Consider the following 12517-nt stretch of genomic DNA (forward strand, 5'->3'; position numbering starts at 1 on the left):
TTGGTGCTGTTAGGCAGCAAAGACTTGTGAGCATCAGAAATTAAGGCAGCTAAAAATTATATATTAATAACCTGATTTATACAAAGAAGACATACAGATGGCCAATGGCATGAGAAAAAAGTGCTCAACCTCGCTAAACATCAAGGAAATGCAAACCAAAACTACAATGAGCTACCACCTCAACCTCTTAGAATGGCTATGGTAAAAAAATCATAAGATAACAAGTGCTAGTGAAGATGTGGAAAAAAGAGAAGCTTGGGGACATTAGTGGTGGGAATGTAAATTGGTACAGCCATTACATGGAGGTTCCTCAAAAATTAAAACTAAAACTATCATATGATCCAGCAATCCTACTTCTAGGTACTTATACATAGGAATGGAAATCAGGACGTTGATGAGAATATTATTCAGCCGTAAAAAAGAAGGAAATCCTGCCATGTGCAACAACATGGATGGACCAGGAGGACATTATACTCAGTGAAATAAGCCAAATACAGAAAGACAAAATACTGTATGTTCTCACATGTATGTGTAATCTAAAATAGTCAAACTCATAGAAGCAGAGAGTATATTGCCAGGAGCTAAGGAGTGAAGGAATTGGAGAGGTGATGGTCAAAGGGCACAAAGCTTCAGTTATCTAAAATCAGTAAGTTCTGGAGATCTACTACACAATAGTGCCTATAGCTAACCATATTGTATACTTAAAATTTGCTAAGGGGGTAGATCTTATGTTAAGTGTTCTTACCACAAAAAATAATAACGATACAACAACAAAGGGGGTGGGAGGAAACTTCGGAAGGTGATGGATGTGTTTATGGCCTCAATGGTGAGGTGTGTATCATGGGTACACACTTATGCCCAAACTCAGAGTTGTGTACATTAAATACGTACAGCTCATTACATGTCAATCACACCTCAATAAAGGGATTTATAAAGAAATGGAGGTATCTAAAATATTCAGAAGTCTGAAATATTTGGGCAGCTAAAAACCATTTCAAGAGTAGGTACCTTTCATGAAGCTACCCCTGGACCTCTGTTTAAACAAACGGCTTTACTTCAAAGTCAACTAGAAAAGCTAGCATTTTCTATTAACTCTTCGTGGCACTATATAACAGAGTCCAAACCAAACATCACTTCTTAGAAGAAGAGAAATACATCCCCATATATGGAATCACATTCAAGGACATCAGTTTTCTCAAAAGCTACTCTTAATCCTCCGGATTCAAACCATTCTCTTTCGAGATGCCTATCAACCTTGATTATACTTTCTTCATTTGTTCACTGGTCTCACTCTGTCAGATCCTCTTTGTTAGTGGCTTTGCTCCTTCTCCAACATCACTCTCACTGACGTCAAGGAATCCTGTTTCTATTGCAGAATTGGCAACTGGACTCTGTAATTAGTTATGGTATTTACATTGTATTAACCAATGCATCTCATAATCAATGAGACTGAAAGACAAGACTGATTCAATTGACAGACAGAATAGCTGCTGATGTTAACAGCGTAAGGCTGTGCAGAGAATTCTTTCGTTAATGATTAGTTTATTATTTGTTAGAATGATTTCTAAAACCCTCCACAATGTATACTTAGGTAAAGAGTAACATATATTTTTCCTTCCATTGTAACTTTTCCTATTCTTGATCGTTAATATGAACAACTAATTACAAGATACACAAAGTAAATTATTCGAAGTTACTTGTGTAAAGAAAATGACATTAAATAAATTACTTTTATAATACAGCTAAAAAGCAATAGCTTCAATATAACCAAAGTCAGAGTTCTCTCACTTTAAAACTAACTTTTGATTGAAGTATAACATACCTACAAAAATACAACACCCTGTTGAATTTTAAAGTGCTCTTTTGACATAAAATTTATTTTATTTGAAAAGAACATGATTTTGGAAAACTGATGATAAGATATATGTTTAATTACAAATAGAGGAAAATAATTTTACTTTTGAAATTTTCACTGGCTCATGGTCATTTACATTTTCTCTGCATATCTTTGCCTGTTTTCTTTACACTGATTTCAATTTGGTCAGAATAATTCCAAAATTGGGGTACTATAAGAATTCAGACTTTGGTAGAAGCTGTGAGTGTCATTTAGTCCTGTTCCCAAACTTGGAAGATCACCAGGAGACCTTTTTTAAAGTTAAGGTTTTGGGGTCTCACTCCCAGGGATTATGTTCTGATTAGTTGAATTATGGGGACAAGAGTCTGTAGTTTTAAAAGTTGTCCAAGTGATTCTAAAGATCACCCAGCTTTACCTAACTTACATTCCTACCAAAGCAGGGATCCACTCTGTGATCCCCTCACTGACGGTCATCTTACCTCTGCAAAGAACACACTGGCCCATCTATCCATCCACTGATCCTCATTCTACCCTTCATAGCCACACAAAATTAACCTTTTCCACACTACAATCCTTGAAAATATCTTTGTACAGTGTTTTATGAGTTTCTTCTTTCCTTCATTTCATACAAAACTGGTAATATATAAAAAAAATATAGCTATGTGTCATTGATATATATTATCAATTTTGTAAAGACAGATGATAGATAGATAGATGATAGATGATAGATAGATAGATAGATAGATATAGATAGATAGATTTCCATCCCGCTTATGGGTACAGAAGGGTGTTCATAACATAGAAAATGAAAAAAAAAAAAAAAGGTAAATGAAAACAGTTTCCTAGAAGCATTATAATAAAGATCTGATTTAAACTTGGTGCCACATATACTGGGTAGGAAATATGTTTCCAGAAGCCAAAGGAGAAAGCAGGTCTCATTGATCAAGCTACTAAGTTCTTTTAAACACAGAATATTTATTTATTAGGAAAATACCAGGGATTAAAGATGTCCAGGTACCTCAAGGTTAAAAAAAAATGATGCCTATTATCCCCCAAGATGATAGTAGCTAAGACAAACCCAGAAGAAATGTAATCATTCTATCCGCTGACATTTAAGGATACTCTCCACACTATCAGGAGAAAGTTAAAATGTTTTTAAGAATATAAGTCCTGTCAAAATGAGTGCAGTGAACAAAAGAGCAGAAGTCAACAGACTGTCTTCATTAGATTATCAGGAAAAAGAAGGTGTGGGAGCACGAGCAGCCCCGCGTATGTGTCATTACTCATAACTCTGCCAGATGTCTCTTCAGAACAGAGATAGTCAACAAGGGGAAAAGGCAATAAGTAATCAATTCTAAATCAAAAACATGCCCAATATCAAAAAGAAAACTCAACAGCAGCTAGTCTGACTAAGGAAAAGTAAACTCTTCAACTTGCCGTTTTTTTTAATAGTAATAAATAGTTTGTTCTGATCTGTCTAAAAACTTTCCTAATGATAGATGAATACTCAAAAATATTAAATTTGGGTTCTAAAGCTATTCTCTTATTCACAAATCTACACAGTGGAATTTCTTGCATATTAATAGATAACTAGAAAAAAAGAGGACTTACAAAAAAACACAATTTCCATCACATTCAGTTTCTTCAACCTATAGTAACAGTATATCCATTTGTCTTTCAGATTATCTTAGAGGTACAAAAGGCCATCTTCCAGATTTTATTGTGAAATAAACTATTTGCATAATACCAGATTTTTAAAAAGAATATGACAACTTAAACTAAAAAACTATTTTGTTGGAAGCGATCCAAAATTGGGCTTTTGAGCGAAGATGTCTTCCTACTTCTATTTATACAAAGCTCAGAATATATACACAGCTCATAATATTTTACCACGTTTAATTTCTTGTGGTCAATTAAAATTAGATAAATACGGGGACAATCTTTAAGTTCTATAACCGTTCGTTTTACTGATCTAATCACAACGACTAGAAAGGAAAACAAGTGCCTACCATATGGTCTTTCTGTAACAGAAAATAGCTGCTTTCAATAACAGCATCTGTGCGTCTTTATCAACATTAGCAGCACCCATACTTAAGGCAGCATATTGTTAAACATAATAAGACGACAGGTCCCTTCACAAAGCGAAGAACAAAAGAAACTGAATCGCACTTCTGTACCAGATTATTTGACCTGGTCATAACTAAAGAAATGAAGAAAGGGTCAGAGATTATGTAACCAAGGAACAAGGATTTTATTACATGTTTAAGTTGGAAGAAATGAATGCTAAGGAATACTGACAATGTAGAGAGAATTTTTCTTTAGACCTGTGTACTCATTTTGTTCAAGGCCCTTATCTAATCATAGGTCCCACTCCATACGTTCAAATCCAGACTTCTGCTGAAATGCCACTTAACCATACCCGCTGCTGGCACTGCTGTTCTTCTTAATTCCAACAGGCTTTACCTTTAATACTAACTTTCAGCACAAAGCTTCTGATATGCAATGGTATTCTGAAAGATTCAGGTGCATTTACAATGAAATGATAGTGAAAGAAAAATTAAATGGCAGTGTTATATTATATTGTACTCCAACTAACCCAGAATAAATCCCAGGCCTCCACTGAAGAAAACATATGCTTTTAAGAAAATGTTTAAGTATTGTTATTAGTAGTGTGCATCCTTTTCAAAAGTGTTTAAGCATTGTTTTAAGCAGTGTAGTGTTTCTAGAAACCAGATTTTCACTAAAATGGTAAAAAAAACTACCTATTTTTAAAAATCTGTAAATGGTGTCTTTTTATTGTAGTTTTGGAATTAAATAAAAAACAGAAAAATACAAAAATAATATAATCATTAAAATTCTCATCATCCAGAATTAACAACCATTAATAGTTTGTCATAGTCAATATTGTAATCATTTTTCAGCTTAGAATGCAATGTTTATATTTACAAAATAAAAAAATGTAACATAGGACATTCATGTACTAGCAATTCGTTTTAATAAAAAAAAAAAAGAAACATTATCAATGCAGATACTTTCCACAGTTTCTCCACCAGTCCGATTCCCCACCCACTAGTCTGTTAATTACCATTATCTCACCTCTTAGTACAAATTATTTCATACACTTGTACTACACTGCCTTGGTAACTGTTACTTGGTTACCAGCTTCCCAAAGGTAAAAAAGATACAAAGAAAAAAGGCACCAAAAATGTTAGCAGCAGTCCTAATGGAAACAGAGGATTAAGGAAGAACATAAGTATTCTGCATACTCTATATATTTTTATATAATCTAAATTAAGTATTCATATATTCCATACTTAGATGCAAGCTCAATAACATTTTAGAATGTTTCTTAGTCTTCATTCATTCATTCATTCATTGGGGAAAAAAAATATCTGAGGGCCTACAGCTTGCTAAGTACTCTTCTAGGCACAAGAAATACAATGTGAACAAAACTGCACTTAACACTTATATTCTAGATATATTATCTGTCCAAATAAACAAGCAAAATGAGAACAAAATGTCAGATGGAGATTATGTGACAGAGAGGAAAAAAAAACAAGGAAAGATGGCAGGTCTTGTCTTAGGAGCAGGGGAAAGGTGTTCAATGAACAGAATGGTCAGCAAAGGCTTCACTCAGCAGGTGAACTCCAAGCAAAACCTGAAGCAGACAAGGAATGGGGCTGTGAAGACACCTGGGGGGGGTGGGGCAGGGGGTGTCCAAGGAGAGAGTACAGCAAGCAAGTGGGAAGGCTCTGGGCAATGCCAGGGTGTGTATGCACAAGAGCAAGAGTCCAGAGTGGCCAGCTCAGAAAGAGGAGGGTGAGAGTAACAGGAGGTGAGATCAGGGAGGGGGCAGGGGAGACTGCACAGGGCTTCCCAGGGCCCTGTCAGAACGCGGGCTTTCATCCAGAGGGAAATGAGAAGGCATTAGAGGAATTTGAGCAAAGGAGTGACAGGATCTGTTTTATGAAAGGTCCACTCTGATTATGGGGTGGAGAACAGAATCTAGGCTGGCAGGGACTGAAGCTGAAAGAGATTTGCATCAACCAGATTTGCATGTTATGCCTAAGAAAAAAAAGAGAGAGAGATCAAAGATCACTCCGAGATGCCTGGCCTGGAAGACGCCTGGCCTGGAAGACGCCTAGCCTTATTGCTTAAGATGAGGACAACTGCGGAAGGAGCCAACTGGGAAGGTGAGCTGGGGGAGTGGGTGTAGACAATCAGGAATTTGGTTTTGGATTTGCCTTCTTAACATCCAAGTGGAGTCCGAGTGGTCAGCGCAGTTGGATATTAGAATCAGAATTCAAGGGATAGGTCACGGTGGAGATATATACACACATATATGTGTATGTATGTACACATATGAGTTATCAGTTTGTACTTGATATTTAAGACCATGAACTGAGTACAGCAAGCGAAAAAGAGGGTCAAACTGAGCCCTGAGGTATATGAAGATTTAGCAGGTCAGGAAGTTGAGAAAACTTCAGAGGCTGAGAGGAGGGGACAATGAGGTAGGAGGGTAATCAAAAGAGTATAGTGTATAGGAAACTAAGTGAACATTTAATAAAAATTAAGGCCTTTCCTGCATATCCATTCATTCATTCAACAAATATTTATTGAGCACCTACTATGTGCCATACACTGAAGAAACAAACATGGTCCCTGTTCTTTCCCTGCAATCCAGGGAAATACAGACAAATAAACTTCTAAGTACTATTCCCAATAAGGTACGTGGTGTTTTGGAATAATGCACTAGAGAACCAATCCAGGCTTGGAGGGTCAGGAAAAGCTTTCCTGGGGAAGTAATGTTGAAGAAAAGACCAGAATGATGAGTAAAAATTAGCCATGGAAGGGTAGAGGTGGAGGAGGGGAGACTGAAGGGAGGGTGGAGGAAGACCGCATTTGTAAGGACCATTTATAAGGACCTGAAGTGAAAACACTGTGATGCCCCAGGGGAACTGAAAGCAGTTCAGGATAGGACGCACAGCAAGAGGAAACAGATGAGCAGGAGTTGGGCCGGTCAGACTATCACTGTTCTTTAAGACTTCTTTATTTCACAGGCAATGGAGAACCAGAAAGTTTTTTTACGCGGGAGAAATGCAGTGATCAGCTTTCTACTGGAGGAGAGGAGCAGTCTGACCGCCATGGAAAGAGTGCAGGAAGGGGACAAGGCCAGGCAACGGAAAACTAGTCAGGAAGCCTGGCCAGGGGTTCGTCACTGAGAGGTAGCTGACCTGAACTCAGGTAGTGGCAGTGGGATTTGGAACATAGACTCAGTAGGACTTTGGACAGGAGGAAGGAGGGGAGAGATGAGTCAGGGACGATAACCTAGTTTTTGACCAGGACAAATAAGGAGATAGTGGTGCTCCTCACTGAAAAAAGGAAGACAGGAAGGCAGGAAGGTGGGTGGTAGGGAGAGAATCTGTAGAATTTGAAATGCCTGTGGGCTATCCAAAAAAACTGGTAAAGAGACAATTGGCTATATAGGTCTAGAGATCAACCATAAAATCTGAGATAGAGTTATAAATTTGGAACCACAGGCATATAGATTAAAGCCATGGGGAAGTGTAAAATAAAACCCAGGGAGTGAGAAAAGAGAATAGAGGGATGGGAGGTCCTGGCTTTAGTTAAAACCAACATGAAAGGGGCAGCAGAGGAAGAAGAACTCTAAGGGGGAAAAAAAGAGAAGAGGGAAAGATATAAAAGGCAAGAGAGAGCCTGAGACGGAACAAGGGATTCTGGGATAAAAGCAAAATGTATAGTGTGTATTCAAGAAAGAAGAGCAAAAGTATGCATCTTCATGTGAATTCATACACAGAAGCAAGCCTTATTTTATTATTTACACTGTTCCAAACTCAACCAATTAATATTTTCCATTAGCTATAACACATTCTACTCATATAGAATAATCTTAGCCTAGGTGAAAAAGCAAAAGATAAAATAAGTTTATTACCATTAGTACATAAGTTTGTTTTACTAGTAGACGGTGAAAATGCTAAACACTTGGACGACACTATGGGCTACAGATAAAGTGAACTTAATGTTAGAAATGGGAAAAATCATGTGGTCTACAAAGCTGAGGAAAATTTTTTCACCTTTGGCTAAAAAAAAAAAAAAAAAAGCAAAAGCAAGTTAAACCTCAAAGGATGAATACTACATGGTAAGAAAGAAGGGAGAGAATGTCAGAGGATTCTATACAGTGATTTTGTGGGCAAAGTTACTCAAGGCTAGGTCTCAGAGTATTTCTCAGAGCAGACTGCACACACACACCAAAAAAAAAAAAAAAAAAAAAAAAAAAAAAAAAAAAAAAAAAAAAAAAAAACCAAAACAGTTATCTGGCGCAGAATAAGTGTAACCAATGTTGAAAAATACATCTTTCAATGTGCAAAGTATCTAATTTTGTGTGAACACAATGTGCCATCCTTACAGTATAATGCCAGGATCTATTCTACTGAATTGTCACAACTCTTTATTTGAAGAGGATTCTTACTGTTTTTTAACTTTCCAATATTCTTGGGGGGGGGGTACTTATATTTATTCATATATCAAAACAATTAGATTCTAATTCTTAGGATGAACAAGAAATTTCTGATTATTTTTCAACAAAGCAACAGACCTTATTCACGGAAGGTGGAGTTAGCTAATTAGATAAGGCATGAAACAGACTCTTATTAACTCACTACATGGATTTCTTCTGTCCTACAAAGTTAAGTTTTTTGGTTGATTAACAGCATTAACATTAAGACATATATGCTTATCTCTTGGTTGGGTAAAAACACAAATTGGTTATTCAAACACACATTTAGAAACACAGTTATTGGGTTTTAAATTTTTTTAAAGAATGACAGTACTACTTTAGAATGTAATACTTCTAATAAATTAAGCACAAAAATTGAGTGCAGTGTTCAAAGACTTAAATGTCTATCAACCCAAAGTCGATACCATACCTAAAGTATTCCTGTGGCAACTCTCTTCTTATTATTAATAAATAGCCACAAGATTTAATGGACATCAGAAGCATCAATAACTAAACAGACAGTAATCATACAGGTCGCGCTCAGCCTCACCCTGAGACTTTGAAGTGTTTGCTGTCTGACAGCATATAGCCTCTTTAGTTCTATTTCCAAGAAACAGAATCCAAAAAAACTACCTACTCTTCACAAAAAAACAAACAATATCATATTTAATACAAACTCAAATATGTATGTAGTCTTTAAAAGAGCAAAATACATACAATACAGTGTTTTCTTGGTTTCCAAGCTAGAAATAATGTGGCTATGCCAGCAATGAGGTCCAAATGAAAACAAATTTCACAGCCCTTTAAAAAATACTAACTGTCATTGTTAATAAAAGCCAAGTTTGCAACTGGAAACACTGCCTCATAAGCCAAGGACAAGATGTGTCTATTACAAATTCTTGGTTTCAGGACATCCCTTAAATGACCAAATAAAAAAAGAAATTTTTTTCTCCCAAATAACATTAGTCCTTGCAAATATAATGCAAATGGAATGCTAATTAAAGTATTCACAAGACAATAACAAATAAGGCTTTAGGACCACATTACATATTATTATGTAACTACAATACACATTAAGCAATCACCAAGTTGTAGGTAGGCCTTCCAAAAGGAGTGATTATGGTTTACCAAGATCAGAGGACTATGATGTTATACTTAATCACGTTTTTTACCTGCAAGCAGGTGTTTACAGGTGTCAAGAAGTAAAACACTGATTCTAAATGCAAAACTATAGTTCTGTCTAATAAATTGTACCGTACCTACCTCCCTATTTTCTGCATAAACTTTCTAACCCAATATGAAATAAGCTGCATGATGTTAATTTTCTCTGCATGCTTTACAAACAAAAATTTAACTTCTGATTCATTTTTATTAAAATGCCAAAACTCACACACTGAGAACTAGACCTGTTTCAATAACCATGAAGTTCAAATTTAACACAAGGCACAAGATGAACGAGACTGAAGGCTCATTTGGGGGATGTTATTGCTCTCTAAAGTAACCTTCAATTTTTCAATAAAACTATAGGCATCTCAAAAGCACAGTTTATAAGGACAACAACACTCAGTACATTTAGCAAGCAAATTACAGAAACCACCAATAGCAAGCTAAACACAATATAGTCGTTATAGAAGTAAACCCTAAATATAAGGAGAAAAAAGATATGAAATGCAACAGGGCATATGGGTGTCACAAATCAATGGATTTTCTATGATTTCTGTCCTGCCTGCTCAAAATATTTCAGGAAGCCTGGCATGAAAACTTCTGCGCCTTTCCAAAGACGCTGGTCTGAATGCAATGCAAGCCACCTGACAGCCCAGAGCAGTTCACCGGATTTCTGAGCAGCGAAAGGGCCTAAATAAAAGGCCAGTAAAGGCAGGAGATTTTTCAGGGAGTTGGAATTACAACTCTATAAAGTAGTTTTCCAAGGCTGTGCCTAACCTCACCACAGGAAAAGACTTGTTTTTCTCCCCAAAGCAGAATCCACACCAACAACTGCTAGGACACCCAGTGTCAGAAAGACGAAGGTCCAGGTGCAACAAGCGTACCAGCTGCCACCATCTCGCAGAACAAACTTTGGATATGCACGTACAAAATGCACAAAGCCACCCCTTCACCAGCCTAACACCAAAAATACTAGAGGATGGAAACTGAAGGAAAACAGACGTTTGATATTCCCAGCCACCTGAAATGGAAGAATTCCCTGATGTGAGGTGACCAAGATGGGGACATTTCAAAGTGAGGAAAACATTCTTGCAAAAGAATCAGTGGCAGTTACTGGAAGCAAATATGGGCGAGGCTTCATCTTGCTAGTGGTCGGGCTGAGGTGCTCCCACCAACCAGCTCAAAGTCCCCAAAAGCCTCTTCTTAGGCCAAGCGGCAAGCGAACCCCCACTGAGAGGACCTTTCCCCCCCCCCACACACACACACACACAGGCCACAAGGGGCCAGGGAAGTTGCCTCTGTGCTTACCTCACAGGCGGGGGACCCGCAAGCCGTGAGCGTGTCACCATCTCCCTCAGGCAGACCAGTCCGACGTGTAGCCATCATTTCATTTCAAATTACAAAGAAGGGACCAACCCTTTAGAGTCCACATTGGGGGTGAAATGCCGCCACACAGCAAAAAGGGAAGAATTCCACACCAGGCTCAAAGGAGGGGCAGGGCTGGTGAAACAAATATTGTGCCAGGGAAGGAATGTTTTTCTGAAGCTCCTGCAAAATGTCCTGATGATGTCTTCGGACTTCAACTGACTGCACCGTCTTCGTCCATTTCTCGAGACTTCAAAAACAAAGACAGATCTTCTTGGCAGCCCACTGCAGAAAGCAGTCCCCTTCCTCCTCGCCAGTCCAAGAGGAATCCGAGTAGGTAGTGAAGGCTCGAGCGTCAGCTCCCAAGGAGATCCCTCCTGGAACAGGGAAAAGTTAAAGGGCGTGAACTTTCTCCAGACGCTGACCTTAGCCTTGCCACATGTCTAGCCCAAGTGCGAGTTTCCGACACCTGGAAAGATGATTTGGTCCATGCTAATACACCACACGAATGAAAGATGAAATGAGCCTCCCACACAAAAGAAAGAGATGAGAGAAGGAAAAGAGAAGAGAAAAGAAAACGAAAAGAATCTATAAATTGGGAGAAAAGAGAAGAAACATCAGACTGCACGGCGGTTGCGTCAAACACGCCTGGCTGTTTTACAGCCTTCAAGAAAAACCATTCCCTTTTCAAGTGCATTTAATTAATGTATTTTCTGGTCAGAATAGGAGTGTTTACGTCGCATCACCCAGACACGTACACTTAAGGGAAGTTTTCTTTCCACAAGACCAATATGGGATAATACTTTTCAAAAACCTTCCTCGCTCCTTTCCCACCCAATCCCCAAATAAAAACAAAAAGGCAGCCTCGGACGCAGCCAGCGCGGGCTGGGTGGCTCCGGGAGCCCGCTGCTTGCCCTGCGCCCGGCCGGTGTCCCCGAGGAGGCGGCTGTTTTCCTTGGCCCGCGGCGGAGCTGGGTGGGGACGGCGCGGGGCCGGGCGGGATTTGGGTGCAGCTCCCTCTCCGGGGCATGATCCTGGAGCTACCTAAATGAAGCCGTAGCCTAAGCAACTTTTATTTAGTTGCTGCTCCCCAAGTGCTCCCTACCACTCGACACTACCTTTTCTTTTCCCTGTGGCCACCTAGGGAAAAAAATAGGAAAAAGAAAACCACCACCCACCTACCACGATTTCCTCCGCCCCTTCCAGAGGCGGGTCAGTGATCTCGATCTCCCAGGCGGCCTAAATCTGTACTTTGAAAAAGGTGTGGGGAGTCCGGGGGGAAAGACAAAAAGCGAGGGGCTCACCCTTCCCGCCCGCTGGGCGCAGCGGCGAGCAGGAGCCGGGACGCGGGCCGGGCGCCGGGCCCGGCCGGGACGCGCTAGGCCGCAAGCTCGGTTAATATTCATGAGCGGCCGGGAGGCGCCCCTCCTCCACGGCCGCGGGCCGGACCCCCGCGCCCGCCACCGGCCTTTGTGCCCTTCCCTCCTCCCGCCGGCCCTCCGTCGTCTGCACACGCGGGCGCGGCCCCTTCGCCCCCACCCGGCGCTCGCCGCGGGCTCCCTCCGGCCCCACGCCAGCGCTGGCTGGGCGAGGTGGCGGGAAGGGAGGGAGCCCGC

General features: G+C 39.7%; 1 protein-coding gene across 1 annotated transcript in view; it reads right to left on the reverse strand.

Moving 5' to 3' along the window:
- Positions 1 to 11054, reverse strand: part of ARHGAP21 (Rho GTPase activating protein 21) — a 115216-nt gene extending 104162 nt beyond the window's left edge. Inside the window, 1 exon segment of the mRNA XM_088789235.1 lies at positions 10845 to 11054. Within this exon segment, the coding sequence (XP_088645361.1) occupies positions 10845 to 10922 (78 nt within the window). The 5' untranslated portion in view covers positions 10923 to 11054.
- Between the last annotated feature and the right edge of the window lie 1463 nt (positions 11055 to 12517).

The sequence above is a fragment of the Rhinolophus sinicus genome, chromosome 1, assembly GCF_057876585.1.
Source record: "Rhinolophus sinicus isolate RSI-liver-muscle chromosome 1, RSI-T2T, whole genome shotgun sequence".
Lineage (NCBI taxonomy): Eukaryota > Metazoa > Chordata > Mammalia > Chiroptera > Rhinolophidae > Rhinolophus > Rhinolophus sinicus.